The following is a 20,000-nucleotide window of genomic DNA, read 5'->3' on the forward strand; positions in this document are numbered from 1 at the left end:
ACGGCTACACTATGAGATGAGCTACGAGCTGAGACGCGTCGAGTTCAGCTTCAGCATCGAACTCCAACTGCTCGCTCTGCGACGGCGTTTGGTGGCAGCAGCGGCTCATTTAAAAAAGTTTTAAATGAAATCTTGGGCACAGAGGTGCACTCAGAATATCTGTAATATATATCAGAAACAATACAGAAAAAATATCCAGATAATAAGACAAAAAAATTGTCTGGGACTTCAAGGCTCCATAAAAAACATGAAAAAAATTAATGAAATTAAAAGTTCCAAAAAATGTTTTAAGTACATGTTGATGACAGGTGGACTCAAAATATTTATAATACCAATATACGAAAATAACATAATAATTTAAAAAAACTTCTGAGAGGTAAATTTAAAAAAAAAGGAAAACTAAAAAATTCAAGCCCACCAATCGCTTTTATTAAAAAACATAGAAAAATAAACTGTATTTAATTTCCTACAGAAGTCGTTCCAGGCTGACATTTCGGAAACGACGGAGCAGCTTTCACTGTGATTAAGTCATGTGACCGCACGTTATTTCTGCTAAAATATTATTATTATTATTATTATGATTATTATTATAAAAACAGAGAAACTTTCACCAGCTGCTGCCAAACGAGATCACTGAGAGACAGATGAGACACTGCTGAGGCTGAGCTCATGTCCCCTCAGAGACGAGGGACGGACACATGAAGGACAGGAAGACAAGAACAAGAAGAGGAAGAGGAGGAGAGGAGAGGAGAGGAGAGGAGGAGAGGAGGAGAGGAGGAGGAGGAGAGGAGGAGGAGAAGAGGAAGAGGAAGAGGAAGAGGAGGAGGAGGAGAGGAGGAGAGAAGAGGAAGAGGAGGAGGAGAGGAGAGGAAGAGGAGGAGAGGAGGAGAGGAGGAGAGAAGAGGAAGAGGAGGAGAGGAGGATAGTTACCTGCGTCCACGTCAGCTAGTTTACGGAGCAGAAAGAAAGAAAAGCACAAACAAACAAACGTAGCCGCCGTTAATTACATGCAGAGTCAAACCAGCAGAGACAGAGACAGAGACAGAGACAGAGACAGACAGAATAAATCCAGAGACAGAGACAGAGACAGAGACAGACAGAATAAATCCAGAGACAGAGACAGAGACAGCATAAATCCAGAGACAGAGACAGCATAAATCCAGAGACAGACAGAGACAGAGACAGCATAAATCCAGAGACAGACAGAGACAGAGACAGCATAAATCCAGAGACAGACAGAGACAGAGACAGCATAAATCCAGAGACAGAGACAGAGACAGAATAAATCCAGAGACAGAGACAGAATAAATCCAGAGACAGAGACAGAGACAGAATAAATCCAGAGACAGAGACAGCATAAATCCAGAGACAGAGACAGAGACAGCATAAATCCAGAGACAGAGACAGAATAAATCTAGAGACAGAGACAGAGACAGACAGCATAAATCCAGAGACAGAGACAGAGACATAGACAAAGACAGAGACACAGACAGAGACAGGGACAAAGACAGAGACAGCAGGGTTTCAGCTGGAGGTCTGAGCACAAATAATTAATGAAAATGATGAAAATAAAAAGATCCTGCAGAAGAAGATTCAGAAACAGAAGTAAAAACAGACTTTGGAGACCAGGACTGGATCTGTTCTCAGGACTGGATCTGTTCTCAGGACTGGATCTGTTTTCAGCACTGGATCTGTTCTCAGGACTGGATCTGTTCTCAGGACTGGATCTGTTCTCAGGACGTTTGGAGACATTGCCGTTACCAATGTCTCGCAGCCTGAAATAAAGTCCCTGAGCTCCTGAAAGTGTCCTCACAAAACTGCTGAGGACAAAAACTTTTATTCAGCACCTTCTGCAAAACTCTGTCAATGTTTGATTATCATTATTAATTATTATTATTATTATTATTATTGTTGTTGTTGTTGTTGTTATTATTGTTATTATTATTATTGTTGTTATTATCCTTTTATAAATAATGTTATCATTAGACATTTGAAGACATTTGTCATCCAAAACTAGTGAACATTTTTAAGATTTAGGATACTACATAAATGTAATTATTATTAATTTAATTATCATAAATTTAAAGATGTAATATGTCACTTTTTTAATGTCTGAATAACTAGTAATTAACTAACTAATACTGATTATGTATTTAAAATTAGATTACAGAATTATTATTATTTTAAGCATTTTTTCTGTGTCATTTCTTAGTCTTTAGATGTTTTATTGATTTTTTTTACACTTTATTTTTTAATTTCTTTTTTTTTTTGCTACTTTTTGGTTCAGTTTTTCTTAATTTGCTCACTGCCTCTAACCAGTGATTTTTTAATTACATCAAGCCAATCTGCTCAGGTTTCAAAGGGTTAAACTCCTCTCGAGTGCAGCAGTGAAGAGTCGAGACGTTTCTCTCAGCTGCGTCTGCGTTTTAAACAGATTCAGACGATGTTTCGTCTCTGCTGCTTCCCGATTCAGATTTTGGGAGCTCATCACAGTCTGAAGGAGCTGGACAGGAAGTAGTGCTCAGGTTTTTGGCGAGGCGCTCAGGTTTTTGGCGGGGTGCTCAGGTTTTTGGCGAGGTGCTCAGGTTTTTGGTGGGGCGCTCAGGTTTTTGGTGGGGTGCTCAGGTTTTTGGCAAGGTGCTCAGGTTTTTGGTGGGGTGCTCAGGTTTTTGGTGGGGCGCTCAGGTTTTTGGCGAGGTGCTCAGGTTTTTGGCGGGCGCTGGGGTGTGAGGCGGCGGCGGAGGCTCCAGTCTGCAGCCCCAGAATACTTCTGGTCTGTGGTTTGGTGGCCCTGCGGTCGCCCCTGAGGCCACCGGCTCCGCGTCCCAATCAGCGTCCCTGGGAATCCAGGCCCAGGTTTATTTTTAGATCCCAGGAATTTCAAAACAACACATCAGCGCCCGCTTTTATTCCTCCGAGGTTATCCAACGTTTCCCTTTTTGATTTAATTGGATCTGGACGCCGGTCGGGATATCAAAGGTTTTTGGGAGTCGCCGTCTGCTCAGATCTGGCTTGTGGAGCAGCTCGCAGAGCCGCTCGTGTTGCTCTTGGCAGAGCGGCGTTGTAATTACGGCCGAGCGCCGCCGAACGCCCGCCGCTCTGAGAGGACGATTTAACGAGGCCGACGTCACCGTGAGAGCTGATCTGTTCCTGTGTCGCGGGGATTCCCGTCACCGGACTGCTCAGTCTCATCTGAGATTAACCCCTCGAGTGACCCAACGTCCCAGTTCAACTGCAGCTGAACCTCAGAGGTCACAGAGGTCACACAGGGGTCACACAGGGGTCACACAGAGGTCACACAGAGGTCACACAGGGGTCACACAGAGGTCACACAGAGGTCACACAGGGGTCACACAGGGGTCACACAGAGGTCACACAGGGGTCACACAGAGGTCACACAGGGGTCACACAGAGGTCACACAGGGGTCACACAGAGGTCACACAGAGGTCACACAGAGGTCACACAGGGGTCACACAGAGGTCACACAGAGGTCACACAGAGGTCATACAGAGGTCACACAGAGGTCACACAACAGATTTTTCTGAAACAAAATTCCAGGACAAAACTTTCAGCATGTATCTCATTTTTAAAAACTTTTGCAGGGGCCTGGAAGTTGCTATTTGCCAATTCCAGGATTTTTCCAGGTTTTTCATGACCCCTAAAAAACAGATCCAGCCAGACCTCGTGAAGACGGAGGGACAGACAAAGAGAGGACGCTCTTACCCTCAGGTGACTCCTCCTGGACGTACGTCCCCGTCAGGTACCTGTGGACCAGCGCCGACTTCCCACTGGCCAGGTTACCCACAATGCCCTGGGAGGAGAGATCAGTCCGTGTTAGGTTGAGAAAGCGGAGGCGGATCTTTGTGTTCATGACAATAAAATCTGATTTTTATTTTTTAATTTAAACTCACCACTTTGAGTTCTGGGACGGTGCGACTGAGCGTCCACTCCTGACTGTTGACAAACGCATCTGCAGGAGACAAAACACACACACACATTGAGCCTGCACGCTGTCACCACACACATTAACCCTTCGCTGCTCTCTGCCACGCCTCAGACTCTCTGTGTTAAAGTAGGCCAGCGGGCCGAGTCCATCACAGCCCCCCAGACCCTTTCACTAATTCATCAGCTGCAATCTGTGTCTCTCTCTCTCTCTCACACACACACACACACACACACACACACACACACACACACACACACACACACACACACACACAGCACTAAAAGACTTTCCAGGACCTACAGCCTCATCCTGCACGATGTGTTCAAGAAGGCCGACATGAAGTCAACATTCAAGAGTCAAAAAGCAGAATTTTGTGGCATTTTAACAACTTAAAACATGAAATTTACATCATCTTTCTTTATTTCATTACTTACTTTTTGAGATATTTGACTCTATTATAATGTTGTTTTTGTTTTCTCTGTTTTTTATTCATTCATTATATATATTGCTCATTTTGAAAACTTAATTATATATCACTCCACATAATTAATACTTTTTACTTACTTTGCTTATTTATTTTTGTATTTTCTACTTAATTCGTTTCTTACTTTCCTTATTTATAATATGTTTATTTATTACTTTAGTTTTTTTATTTTATTACCTTCCTTATTTATCGCTATCATTTATTTATTTATTTTATCACTTACTTTATTTACTATTTATTATTATAATAAATTATTTTTTCACCTACAGGTCCCTTAATTCAGTACCTATCTCTCTTTTTTTTTATTTTATTTTTTAATATTTTAAAAGCCTTTCTTTTGGAAAAATCTGTGAAAGGATAATTTGAAAGAAAAGATAATTACTGAAGCTGAAGTGTCTGATTTCCAGCTACACTGATAATCTATTTCTTTTTAAAGAAGATACAAATTTAATCGTTTCTTCATTCTGTCAGATGCATTTTCTGCACGACGGCAGCTGTTGTGTTTGTCTCCAGATGTTGCTATGATACAGTCTGAATCAGGAAGTAATGGCTCATTCTTTCACAGTAAAAGTCCAAATTTGTTCCACAACCAGATAACAAAATCCCGTGACAGAACCGCCCTTTACTGACTCTGTTTCTGCTGGACGGTCGTGGTCTGGACTATTATTAGAGCTGCTGCCTCAGAGTGTGTGTGTGTGTGTGTGTGTGTGTGTGTGTGTGTGTGTGTGTGTGTGTGTGTGTGTGTGTGATTGGTATCCGTCTGGAAAGAATCCAGAAAGAAGCGCTCTGATTGGCCGGTGGACACACAGAGGGGGACATTGTCGGGGTTTTTACAAACGGCGTCCTGTGCCGCCGCAGCCCCTCCCCTCTCTGCCAGGCAGGATGTTGATCCAGCTGCTTCCTGTTTTTTAGGGGGCCCTCCAGTTCCTCTCTACTGGTTCCCAGTGCCACTCACGACTGGCCGCTTCGCCAGGTGACCGACCATCAGGGCGGGTCAGGGTGAGGCAGCTCGACCGGCTACAAAAATCTGAGCATCAAAAGCTGATGATTCCCAGCAGCAGCGGGACGCCTTCACTAATATTTAAACCTTGATACACTTCAGTAAGAAAAGACAATGTTTTACTTAGAAAATGCCAAATATTCAATAAGTGTGACTTCAGTTTAAACCGTTATCTGTGACTATGTTGATCAGCACGTGACAGAATCACAATTTTGCTTTGGCCCAAAAAACGTCCTGGCTGTCAATCACATTCACGAAAAAAAACACCAAAAAAACACACATTTGTTGCTAAAACAACAAGTCACTACACCACGTGACCAACCATCAGCTCATCCTCGAATCAAAGCGGACGTTTGTGCCAAATTTGAAGAAAGGTCCTCAGTTTTCTTTAGATGTCGTGTTCACAAGAGTGAGACATACAAAATATCACTGAGACCTACGGCCACAAAATTCTAATCAGTGAATACTAGAGTCCAGGTGCATGTTTGTGCCAAATTTGACAAAAAATTTAGTTGATCACTGCAACTGTCAATCAACAGATAATTAATCACCAATTATTTTGATAAAAGAGCTGAAAAGTGCAATATTTGATGCATAAATTTTCTGTGTTTCAGACAAAACTCTCTCTCTCTCTCTCTCTCTCTCTCTATATATATATATATATATATATATATATATAATATAATAATATATAAAACAATATATATAAAATATAATATAATATGATAACAGTCCAAAATCCAAATATATATATTTGGATTTTGGACTGTTATTTGGACAAAATAGACATTTAAAGATGTTACCTTGGATATATTTCACTATTTTCTGACATTTTACGAACTTTGCAATTTAAAACAATTATAGATGATAAAAATAATACCTTGCAGCAGCCCTAAACATGCTGAAAAATTGTCCAAACAGCCTTAAAATCTTTTCAAACTATTCCGGCAGCATAATTTCTCCAATGCCGTTCTTTATCTTCGGTTTGCTTTAAACACACTTTGATTGCTGTTTGATGTACTTCTTTGTTTGAGTACGCTAATTTAACTGAACATAACTGGTGGTGAGCAAATTAAAAACAGTTGATTAAGGATATCTGCATTGTTGACTTTTTGCCGCTTACTTTGAAATTCTTTTACAAAATGCTGAACAGCTCATGAACGCCACACAGGACTCAGAGAATACAGAAAAAATGCTGACTGGGCAAAACTGTGCTGAGTGGGCGAGTGGAGGGAAAGTCCGGGCGAGTTTCAGAGGGTTAGAAAAGTAAAACATCTGGCCACATGTGGGCGGCACACCTGAACCTAATCAATCCCACAGCTCTCAAACACACACACACACACACACACACACACACACACACACACACAGTTTGTATCAAGTATCGGCCATGTTCTGACTAAAACAAGTTAAATTCAGTTTACAGATTTGAGTCACCAATTCTGTCTCTGACCAAATGTCTCCCCTTCATTATGATGTCACGATGAAGTTGACCTTTGACCTTTTGGATGGAAAACGTCGTCACGTCATCATTTTATCCTGTTAGACGTTTGTGTGAAATTTTGTCTTAATAAGCGCAAGAATGATTGAGTTATGGTCCAAATTCTAATCAGTTCATCACTGTGTCCAGGCGGACGTTTGTGCCAAAGTTGACAAAACACACAGGACACAAGCTTACAGTGACCTTGACTTTTGAAATGTGACAACCAAAGTCTACTCAGTTCATACACGACTAAAAGGTTGTGCCACAAACGCTTCTCTCACGGTATTCTTGAGATACCACATTTACAAGACGAAGACAGAGAAGGTTACAATAACCTTGACCTTTGAACACCAAACTGTCATCAGTTAAACTGGACATTTGTGCCAAATTTTAGGATATTCCCTGTGCGCCTTCTTAAGATGTCAAATTATATAAGAATAAGACAGACACAAGGTCAAAGTCTTGACCTTTGACCACAAAAGTCCAATCAGTTCATCTGTGACTCAAAAGTGACGTTTGTGCCAAATTTGATAAAATTCCCTCAAGGCTATCTCGAGATATCATGTTCAAGAGATAGAGACAAAGGGACGGACAAAAGAAGATGAGAAGATTGGTGAAAAGACAGTCGTCAGGTAAGATGGGACAGAAATGTAGATGAAAAAGAGGACAAACAGATGGAGAGAAACAGATGGACGGAGACGGAGAAAAAACGAGTTTAGTTTGTCATCGCTCAGGGAGGAAAAACTTAGAAATGAGAGCGAGCGTCGAGGGACTAAAACCATCCTCCATCCCTCCATCCCTCCATCCCTCCATCCTTTGCCTCTGAGCCAACACCGAGAGCAAGAAAAGACTGAAGCACCACGAGGGGAGGCGCAGGACGCCTTCAGAGGAGGCGCAGGACTCCTGGCGCTCTCCAGAATAACTCCCAGCATTAATTCAGTCTCATTTCACTCCTTTGTTTCTCCTTGTGTTTGGGTTCTCCCTCAGAGAGCGAGGGGAGCGCGTGAAAACGCCGCTCGCTGAGTCAGATTCAGATTCTGAACTGCTGAGTCTGACGGCTTCAGAAAGACAAATATTAAGAATTAAGGGACAAAACAACAGAAGACCAGAGAGGTTTCCCCTCCAACAAAAAACACGAGCAACCGACGAGTTTCCATCTCAAACCGTATTTGTTTAAACCTTTGAGACTGCGGTGCGAAAACGACTTTTCACATTAATCTGTTGAGCACAAACACTCGAAATACCACAAGAACCCAAAAAGAGTCCAAGACCTGAAACCTTTAAGAGTTTTAAACCAAACTCCTCTGACACCAAAGCAAAGGTTAATCCCAAATCCTCCAACCTGCCAACCCGAGATCTGTATCTGAAACGGACCAACTGATGTCCGAACCATCAGAAACGAAGCTCGGACTTAGTTCCCACCTCAAATCTAAAAAAACACATTTTTGAGCTTCTTTCAACTCGTGAAAATCAGCTGCAGTTTGTAAATATGCAGCGTGAGTGAGCGACGTGTTTACCAACAACAGAGACGCAACGGGGACAGACAACACGGACATTCAGATCTGACGGACGGACGGACGCCGGACACAAAGCGCGGAGACATGTCCCAGCATTTCACACACACACACACACACACACACACACACACACACACACACACACACACACACACAGAAACAGCAGAGAGGAGAGATGTACTGAAGGAGGATGAAAGGAGGACGTGAAGGATAAAAATAAGATGAAGATCAAACGATGCAAATGAAAGCCAGGAACGCCACGACTCTGACTTTCATTTCCTCTCTCGCTGCTTAAATTCCCACGTTCCCTCTCTGCTGGATTTGAAACATCTCTGCAGACGCATAAATAGCATTTTATAGGTACTATTAATTATACAAGATATCATGAACGGAGGCGAACCATAAAAACAGAAAGCGGAAAAAACTGAAAAATCAGGTTTTTAAAGACGAGATATTTGGTGTTTTCCTCCGACAACGTAGACGGGAGGTAAAGAGAAGCGTTCACGGAGAGGAAAACGTGCACGAGAGCTGCTTTATGACGATAGCGGAGGATTTTAACAGAGCAGCCGCAAAACGTGATGTTCCAGATATTTACCAGTTTCAGATGTGAAATCTGTTTCTCAAAAAGTAAATCAAAAACATTAACGAAACCGAAATAAACCCAAAGCTCACAGGAGATTAACACACACAAACACACACACACACACACACACACACACACACACACACACACACACACACAAAAATCACATATATAACCAAGATAAAGAGTACGAATAAAACAACACAAGTAACACAGAAAACAGTAAAGAGAACAAACAATAACACCAAAATGAATAAATAAAAGTAAAATAAACAACATTTACAAATCAAACAAAATAACTGAAACCAAATTATTTATAAAAACAAATTTTAAAAAATGGCATATATATGGCAAGTAAACGCAAAATAAAGATTCTATATAAAAGCAACATACATCTAAAGCTGTTAATATAAAGAAAGTTGAACAAATTTCATTGATAATTAATATAAAGCCAGATGTCCCCAAAAAAATGCAATTAAAAATAAAATAAAACAAAATTAGGATGTAAAAATAGAAACAAAATATGTAAACAAAATTGAAATAACACAAAAAAATAAAAATGTAGAAATAAAATAAACAAAAAACTAAGAAAAAGTACAGCGAACTTTCAGTCAAAACAGACATAAAAAACAAAAATCATTTTTTTAAAAATATTAAAATTGGAAAAAATAAATAAAATGGTTTAAAAAAACAACCAAAAATTGTAATCAACACCAAAAATTCACAATAAAACCGAACTTCATAAAGGAAGCCACTATAAGACCATAACCGGTGAACGAAAGGCGTTGGTCTGTTCAAACGCGTCTAAGCAGAAACACGATTTTAACGTGTCACCGGATCATCTGAACATCTGAAACACGGCAGGCACAAAAACACATCATGATCCAGACGTTTCCGCTCCGCAGGTGCCGGCACACGGAGGCCGGACCGTTTCGAGTCCAGATCATGAAGTCGCCTGTGACGCAGCAGCTTCGACTCCGTTTACACAGCAAATACCAAAACAACGGCAGCCAGCCACGGACGCACAAAACCAAAAAAGTAAAAGTAAAAGGAACATTTCTGCTTCAACTAGAAATATCACCGCGCGGTTTTCAGCCGACCAGCAGATTCTGATCAGTTCACCTGTGACTCACTGTGGACGTTTGTGCCAAAGTGGCAGAAATTCCCTGAAGGCGTTTTTGAGACTTAACCTTAATCGCTAACGAGTTAATTAGACTAAGAGTCGTGCTAGCAGCTAATGTTTAGCGTGTATCACGTTTGCCGGCGTATTTTAGCATGTTAGCATGTTGCTAATTAGCAGTAGTTAGCAGAGTCCGGGTAAGTACAGAACACGTAAAAACGCTGACGCCACGATGGCGCTACGAAAAGTCAGAAGATCACCAAAGTCGCTACAGTTCGTCCCGACGGGATCATGAACGCCGGTCTGATGGTGGATCCACTAAGACCTCGAAAAACGTCGAGAAACACAAAACACACACACACAAAGACAAACCAGACGAGTGGACATAAAACAGCTGGAGACAGGACGGGAGGAGACGGAGGGATGGACGGAGAGAGAGAGAGAGAGAGGGGGGGAGGAAAACTATCAGAGGCAGACAATAAAGAAAAGATGGCAGCCAGCCAACACACACACACACACACACACACACACACACACACACACACACACACACACTCAGCTACTCTGTGTGTTGTGTATTATATCATGTGGTTCCAGCTGCAGAGCAGACGTGTGCCGACGTCCTGCGCAGGAAACAACCCCAAAATGTAAACAACAACAAAAAAACTAAAGTTAGTAATAAAACCAAAAATGGTAAATATAAAATAAAAATATATATTAAAAAGTAAATAAAACTTAAGTTAGAAATAAAAAAAGTAACAAAAAATAAATAAATACATATTAAATGAAACACAAGTTAGAAATAAAACAAAAAAATCGTAAAACATATTTTTTTAAAAAGTTAACTAAAGTAATAAATAAAACAAAAAAAGTAAATACAAAAAGTAAAACCAAAACTTATAAATATGACCAAATGACCAAAACACCAAACATTGTCAATAAAAAATAAATTTAAAAAATCTATCAAATCCAAAATACTGAATAAAACCAAATAAATAAATAATAAAACCACAACCTAAAACAGAATAACACCGAGAAAAAACGAACGCAATAACAGAAAAAAACACAGAGTGAATCAGAGACATATCTGAAGAAAATAACACCAACAGAAGAAAAACACGTGGACTGGAACGAACTCCAAACGAGCAGAGCGGCGTCAAGAAACTCGAAAACAAACTCAGCGCATCCGTTACAGACTTTACGTCACTAATTCAGGGTTCAAACTTCACGACACCAACTTCCTGCTGCTGAGTCACGTCCTGTTTCACACGGAGGGCAGACGGCGGCGGCTCACGCTGACATCATGATTACATCACACGCCTCGACACGTGTGTCCTGAGGCATGCTGGGAATCTGAAAACTGGTTCTGACTGAAGTGCGAAGGTAAACACGACGAACAGGCGACACGTCTGTGACAACGCGACACGCCTCGACCACAAAACGCTCGACACGCCGCTCATCCCTCCAAACACGCTCTCGACCACGTTTCTGAACACCTCCCTCATCGATCAAATATCGCCACAAATCTGAGATTAAATGATGCACGTTATTAGAAAAATGTTTATTACAGGAAACACTATCAGAGTGAAACCAAAAACGGTAAAAGTAAAAAAATATTTTAAAAAATGAAAACAAAATAGATAAATAAGAAATAAGTTAGAAATGCGACCATAAGTAGTAAATAAGAAAATACTACCAAATGTTTTGGTAAACATTTTCAAAAAAGTAAATAAAACTAAAGTTATAAATAAATCAGAAAATAAAACAAAAATTATAAATAAAACCAAACATCAAAAATGATAAAATCAATAAATAAGAAGATATTAATAAAAATAATAATTAATTTAGAAAAAAACAAATTATAAAAAAAATACAAAATTAAAAAACAAAATAATATCAAGAGCTGTAAAAATAAAAACAACAATACTAAATAAAACAAACAAAAAAATTCTAGAAAAAAAATTATAAATAAAAACAAAATGAAAAAAAAACCCGAAGAAAAATAAAAATAAGAAAAGCAGTATTTAACAAAACACACACACTCACACACTCACACTCACACACACACACTTGCAGCGCCCCGGGGGACGCAGCTTTAATAACACCATTGTCTTTAACACACAGAGGGATGCTGGGTGGAGCGTGGCAGCTCTTCCCTCAGGGCAGGGTGGATTACATCTGTGTGTGTGTGTGTGTGTGTGTGTGTGTGTGTGTGTGTGTGTGTGTGTGTGTGTGTGTGTGTGTGTGTGTGTGTGTGTGTGTGTGTGTTGGGGGTTAACCCTTGGTGTGACTGTGACGAATCAGAGCAGCCGCCTCATCGGTCACACCTGACATGATATTATCTCGGCCTCCGACCTTCACGCCGTCTCTGTCCTGCTCACATGGGTTCATCGTCCTTTCTCCTCTCGTCTCCTTCGGCTGTTTTCACGTCTGTTTTTAGATTTGATTCATTATTTTTCAGCTGTTTGGGCGCCACATACAGGCCCACACATCAATATACACAGCTACGTTAAAAACGCACGTTTCAAACCATTTAACACCTTCAAAGTGTGACACTGAGAGGCGCTAAAAGATGTGAATCATTATTGTGTATTTTAAATAATTTTTTGGACAGATTTTGGTCATCTTAGAACTTAAATTAGTGCTCATTTTATATGTTTACACTGAATTTGACACTTTTGACTCATCTAAAGGTAAGAAAAATCCCAGAAAACAGTCAAAAAAGCACTATAATTACAGCTTTAAACATGGATTGAAAAATATTGCGTACATTACAAGAGACCTTTAAATTTTTATCATCACTTTTCATCACCAAATCCTGTTTTAAAATACGCCGAAAAGTGTGGCTTATTATCTATAAAAACACGACAACTGACTGAATAAATGTTAAAAAACAACATTTATCTAGACTTGATTTATGTAGATTTTTTCGGGAAAAGAAATCCTGAGGAAACATCCTGATAACAGACTTACAACTGTTTCCACTGAGCCAAAAAAGACATGAAAAACACAACAGAACAGACCTTCATTGCATCACATTAGAATAATTTGAAGTTTAATCTTTTTTTTTTCTGGTGCCTTCTAGCGACGTTTAATGCATCTCTGTCTTCACCTGTAAATTTATCTTTTATAAATAAAAAGTACTTCAAGCAACATTTCTTTTCGTCATTTGTGGTTTTAGATTTTAAGAATTCAGAGTGAAAAAAACCTTTTTCTGATGGTGTGATTAAAATGTTTCTTCATATTCTTTGTTGGTCTACTTGTTTTCTCATCATCATCATCATCATCATCATCATCATCCGTTCTGATGCATAAAAGCTGCTTTGGTTTTGTATTTTGGCTGCTGTGTGAATGAAGATCTGCTGGATGACAGAAAGGTGCTTCAGGTGGAGTTTAACTTTTCCATCAGTGATGATGAGCTGTTGTTCAGAGACGACGGGACGATAAAGCTGCTTTTGAATGGAAAACCTCTGCTGTCAGTCAGGTGATGACGGCCGCTCTGTGTGTGTGTGTGTGTGTGTGTGTGTGTGTGTGTGTGTGTGTGTGTGTGTGTGTGTGTGTGTGTGTGTGTGTGCTTCTGTCTGTCATTTTCTATTTGCCTCTGCCGTTAATTAAACCTGTCGGACAGGTTAACCACACACACACTCACAGTACAGAGCTGCACACCTGCTCTCTGTTCAACACACACACACACGCACACACGCACACACACACACACACACACACACACACACACACACTAAGAAGATAAAAAAACAAACAAATTAAACAAACATTAAACAGGTTCATTCGTCTTGGTTAGTCTGAGAAACAGACAGCTTCATAAGAGACGCTGCACAATCCACATTTTTCATTTTCATATCTCCTCTGTCTGTGTGTGTGTGTGTGTGTGTGTGTGTGTGTGTGTGTGTGTGTGTGTGTCTGTGTGAGCGTGTGCAGATAATAACTGCCCCAAAGACAATATTAGTATGACCCCAGAGGAGGAGAGGAGGAGGAGGGGCAGAGGTTAGCTTAGTGATTTTAAAGGGTTCATCAGACACTTTAACTTTACACTTAGTCCTCACACCTAAAATGACCCTTAACACCCCCACCCCCCCGATCCACCAACTTACACACACACACACACACACACACACACTCCAGCTTCACTCAGCACTTACCCACGTTATTTAAATTCTATTAACATGACACAGAGGTAAATCTCACGCCAAAACACAGCGAGGACAGAAGTGTTGAACAATCATGTAAAAAGTGAAGGACTTTGACTGTCGAACAGCTGAGTGTTTGACAGCCACAGCATTTCATCATGGCGGATCGAACAGCTGATGGTCCGACAGCAGCGCAGTGAGACAGACAAACAGAGCGCAGCTTCTCCTCACAGCACCAAAGTGTCTGAAACAGACACATCTGCAGAGGTGAAAGTGACTTCTTTACACTTACAGACGACTCTGTGTTAGTTTCAGCTTTAATCAGACTTTGGATGAATTATTTAGAAACAGCGGGACGCGTCGCTCCGTGTCTCATCCGGCCGCTCGCGCTGAGCTCTCAATATTATCACCAGGGGCAGATGTAATGTTTTGGGGGGCCGGGGCCACAAGCACATGAGCTTATTTTCAGCCTTTCTCTAACTGTGAATGTCGGCAGGCTGTCGGCAGCTATAGGTTTTTAATTCCTGAGTAAAATGACAGCACAAAAATTTGACAGAAGCTGAAGTCAGAGTCCTGCAGTCAGGAGAGGTTGGCCTATTATCAGCACAATGTGCTTCAATTTACCTGAAGTCTGTTTCAGATGGAGCTTTTTATTTTGATATAATGCTGGAAAGTTTAATCAATAATAATAAATCATATGTTTATTACAGTGTAACACACCACGGCCACATGAAACTGTCGATGTCCTTTTTTATTAGTTGGATATTAACATGAGGGCAAAAAAACAAGTAAAAGTCGAGGTAAAGTGTTCATAAACGGTGATGGATTTGAGGTCTACAGACTGCAGGAGTCTCTGCTGCAGTTTGCTGCTCAGCGGTGAGTTTTCCTGCAGCAGCATCATGTTTCTCACTGACTGACGGGAGTGAAGTGGATCTGACCTCTGACCTCTGACCTCTGACCTCTGAGCTCGGGGTGCTGGTGATTGTCTGGTCTGCGGAGCTGTTTAGTATTCATGTCAGTGTCTGGACCTCATTGTCACACACTGTGTCATGTCAAATAACACACACACACAGAGGGCGGCGGGAGGCCGCCGAGAGGTCGACACACGACCCGCAGTAACCCCGAGCAGAGAGCATGCTGGGTAATTACAGCAGAAAGAGAGGCGCTGGGTTTAATTTAAAATAAAGACAATATTTCTGTCTGTTTTTAAAAATATATTCATCTTTAAGAGACATAAAAAAATGCCCAAAAACCTGAAATGAAATTTAAAATGAGTTTAAAAACTGTGTAAACGCCCTGATGAACGAGCTCCGCCCTCTGACCTCAGAGCTGCCGCAACCATTCGAGGTCGTCCACTGACGGAGACGACTGTGCTCGTTACTGTATATCTGTGTGTGTGTGTGTGTGTGTGTGTGTGTGTGTGTGTGTGTGTGTGGTCTTAGAGGGTGTGACAGGCGGGGGAGGGTCTGCTGACTGTGTTCGGCACACACACAACATAAAGTCATGCTGCTCGCTGTGTTTCAACATCGACATTTCTGCTGCGGCTCTCTCACCAAAATAAAACTACATTTACCAGAAATTTGCAAGAGTTTCATGTCTCAGTTTTTCATGTCGTCTTCCTTTGCAACTTTGGGCGTTTTTTCACTTTTTGCACGTACAGTCACAGTGACTTTGACCTTTGACCGCCAAATTCTAGCCTGTTTATTCTAGAGTCAAGCTACACATTTGTGTTAAAATTAAAGGAATACCCTGCAAAGTGGAGAGTTTTGATTTTTAATTTGACTTCCTTAAAAAATTATTTATTTACTTATGTATTTAAGTTTGTTTTTTTGTTTTTTTTACTAGACGTGGACGTGTGTGCCAAATTTTAAGAAATTCCTGCAAAATTTCTAGACAGAATTTTTGTGTTTTGAAAATTAAGTTTTGTTTTTTTCCTTTGAACTAGAAGTGGACGTTTGTGCTAAATTAAAAAAACAATCCTTCAAGGTATTCTGGAGATATTGTGTTTACAAGAATGAGAAAGACAAGGTCACAGTGACCTTTGAAAATCTAATCACTTCATCTTTGACTGTGGATGTTTGTGCCAAATTCGAAAAATATTATCTGAGAGTGTTCTTGAGGTATTACATTCACAAGAATAAGACCAATGCAGGTTACAGGGACATTGACCTTTGACATTCGACCACCAAAATCTTATCAGTTTACATTGAGTCCAACTGGACGTTCGTGCCAAATTTTAAGAAATTCCTTCAAAGAGATATTACAGTTACAGGAACAGGACAGGCATATGGACAGACAACCTGAAAACATAATAAAACTACATTTGCAGTAAATTTCAAAGAGGTTTCTGTCTCAGATTTTTTTGTTATTCTTCCATAGAAATTTGAGCTGTTGTTTGTTACTCACATGTACCTTTTTTTTTTTTATAATTTAAAAACGCAAATTAAAAAGTAAAAGGCAACCAGGAAAATGCGGAGATCTATAAAATACTTTTTGTTCCATGTCCACTTATTTTTCACCTCAACCATAACTAAACCTCACTGTAAAGCTGCAGAAATGTTATTTGATAGAAATTTGAAATGAAACATTTGCATATGAATAATATCTGAGTTCATATCATATTCTTAAATTTAACGCCGCTGTGACACTTTGACAGGAAGCAGCGGCGCGTGAAACTGTAACGGGAGCTCTGAACGTCATCGACGCTCGGCTCGATCCTGGCGCAGAGTCAGCTTCCCATCTCACGGACAACGGCGAGCCCTGTGTGAGGCTCCGGCCAGCTGTTCCCGAGGACACGGGAGGTGAAGGGACGGCGGCGGCGGACGGAGAGGACGGAGAGGACAGAGAGGACAGAGAGGACGGCGGGACGTCGGAGCTGCTGGCAGCGCGAGGCGGCGGACTGAGACAACACGTCAGTGATGCGAGCGCAGCAGGTGTGAGAGAGAATATTCAGAGGATACGGAGAGGAAGAGGAGGAAGAGGAGGAAGAGGAGGCGATCCGCAGGGTCCAGACGAAAGCTAAGAGGCTGTTAACCCTTTCAGCGCCGACAGGAACTAGATTTAAGACCGATTTTAAAACTATCACGAAAACAGCTGCTGAATCATCACAACAAAGATGTGTTAAATATCTTCCATATAAAGTTAAGGCCAACTACAACTCCCACAATGCATTTCTGTAACAAACACCCAATCAAAGACCTTCAGATGTTGCAGGTGGAAAACTAAAGACACAAAACTTTACTCACAATCTGCAGCTGCAGCGTCCGTCAATAATCCCCCATAAAAATATGTTTTTATTTTTCAATTTCTTTTAATATTTGAAAGAAGTTCAGAGTTGATCAGAGCACTCAACGTTCATTTTCAGAATTTTAAACCTTTAAATGCCTGTTTGTGTGAAGAAACCACTGATGTTTTGGATGAAGACACCACAAAAATTTTTAAAATTTTTTAATTTTTAATAAACTTAAGTGTAGTGGGATTTGTATTTTTATTTCCGCAGATTTGAATATGTCATTCATTAGAAGCATTGATGATTTTGAGTAATCATTTTTTACCTAATTTGTGATTTGTAATTGTAATTATTTTTGTTTTGTTTTTACATTTTTTTTGTTTAATATTTAAGGTCAGTGTAAGTAACATTTGCAACAATGAAGGACGAACGATTTTTAACAGGAGTAACAGCACGTTAAAGGTTAAATCTTCTCTGCAGGACGAGGAACACTCACACGCTCACACGCACACACGCTCACACACACACACACACACACACACACACACACACACACACACACACACACACACACACACACACGTTCACACTCTGGCCGGATTTACTGTCACACTTTGAGATTATGCAAAACAGAAACTGACTTTTTTATCTGATGTTGGTTCGACCACACGTTCATGAACCTTTTCATGTCAACAGAAACAGACTGACCTGCTGCAAGCCTCTCTTTCATATGTATATATATATATTTATATATATATTTACATATATATGACGATTTACGTTCATTTTCTCTCTTCAGGCGGCTTTCACGAGCATTTGAACCTCTGCACTCAGAGAAAATCTGTCCGATTTCTCTCCAGAATACGGGAGAGAGGATAAAGGAAAACTTGGCAGGAAATGTCATGCAAATTACAAAAGAAAAGGTGAAAAAAATTATCTGAAAACTGGCTTGTTAGTTTTTTATTTATTTCTTCTTATTTTTTTTAATCAAGCCAATTTGCTCAGGTTTCACAGGATCTGAGTCGACCGCAGATCTGAGGGCAAAAGTCTCGTCGATTTTACGGGAACATTTTCCACACGGTTCTCTGTGTAAACGCGTAAAACAGGTTCTAGGTTCAAATCTGTTCATCCATCGCCAATAAAATATGATCATGATACATGGAGTACACACACACACACACACACACACACACACACACACACACACACACACACTATCACAAGCTTAATACACACACACGCACACACACACACTGACTGACCTAAATATCAGCATTTTAATCAGGCAGCCTGAACCATCCCCCAACACACACACACACACACACACACACACACACACACACACACACACACACACACACAGAGTCAGCAGCACGCTGCTCGCTTTCATCCCAAATCAAATAAACCACCGTCACACCAGCAGACAACTGGTTCATCATCTACACACACACACACACACACACACACACACACACACACACACACATACACACTCACACACACTCTCTCCAGGCTTCCCGCTGCAGATCTGTGAGGTGCCCATTTAATCAGAGAGCTTATCGTGTAGAAGCAGAATTAGACGGCATTTGTAACCTAGACCTGTGTGTGTGTGTGTGTGTGTGTGTGTGTGTGTAAAATATCTGAGCGTGTTGCCTGTCACAGATCAGTGGAATCGTGGTAGAAAAGTGAAGTTTAGAGTCAATATCAGACAGATATATTGGCGTAACTGGTGTAAACTGGTGTAAACTGGTGTAACTGGTGTAACTGGTGTTTGTACAGACACTCAGTGACGTTTGGGTTAATTTCGGGGTTTACGTCTTCAGCTCTGCCTCCTCTTTGATTACGGCTGCTTTTGTTCTGCTAACGACAGATTCTGCATGGAAACACGCTGAGGAGGACGGCTGCACTACGCTCTGTCTGTGTGTGTGTGTGTTTCAGCCTGCTTACATCATAACCTGCGTGTTTTTAAAGCTTGAGTCTTTGCTGCTGATGCTGATGGGTATCAGTGTGTGTGTGTGTGTGTGTGTGTGTGTGTGTGTGTTGCGTCAGTGAGCGTCCGTCTCATCTGGATGGATTTGAGTCTTATATAAGCGCTTTAAGCAGCGGGGGGCGGGTCCAGTGACGCTCCCCTGCACGCCAACGTTGCCTCGGCGGCAGCGGTGGACACGCACACACTCGTAGGTTGTGTTATGATATAATTCCACACATGCACTTTAAATATTTATTTTTATGTACATTTATGTATTTATTCTCTCTCTTATTATTACTTTATATTTTTATTTTTACATGTTTTGTCGCAGAGTTTGGTCTTTATCTGTCAACAGGTTTTGTCAAAGTGACCAGAGGTCAGGGGTCAGCAGCAACTTCACACATGTTTTGAGGATTTTTAGGACAATTTTAGGATTTTTGAACAATTATAGGATTTCTGGACATTTCTCAAATATGAGTACATTATCTGTATTTCAGGACGTTCAGAGGATTTCAAGACA

The 20,000-nt window shown here is 40.7% G+C and overlaps 1 protein-coding gene across 10 annotated transcripts in view; it reads right to left on the reverse strand.

Annotated features, from left to right (window-relative positions):
* agap1 (ArfGAP with GTPase domain, ankyrin repeat and PH domain 1) overlaps positions 1 to 20,000 on the reverse strand; it is a 158,502-nt gene that overhangs the window by 91,974 nt on the left and 46,528 nt on the right. For 6 of the 10 annotated variants that reach the window (XM_088074718.1, XM_088074717.1, XM_088074716.1 and 3 more), the window contains 3 exons: positions 3,913 to 3,971; positions 3,725 to 3,812; positions 931 to 945 (listed from right to left, as the gene is read on the reverse strand). In XM_088074718.1, the coding sequence (XP_087930844.1) occupies positions 931 to 945; positions 3,725 to 3,812; positions 3,913 to 3,971 (162 nt within the window). The remainder of the gene's footprint in view (positions 1 to 930; positions 946 to 3,724; positions 3,813 to 3,912; positions 3,972 to 20,000) is intronic. The other 4 variants (XM_088074725.1, XM_088074724.1, XM_088074719.1 and 1 more) reach the window with 1 other exon arrangement.

The sequence above is a fragment of the Plectropomus leopardus genome, chromosome 24 (assembly GCF_026936395.1).
Source record: "Plectropomus leopardus strain MGB_pleo_1.0 chromosome 24, ASM2693639v1, whole genome shotgun sequence".
NCBI classification, from domain to species: domain Eukaryota; kingdom Metazoa; phylum Chordata; class Actinopteri; order Perciformes; family Serranidae; genus Plectropomus; species Plectropomus leopardus.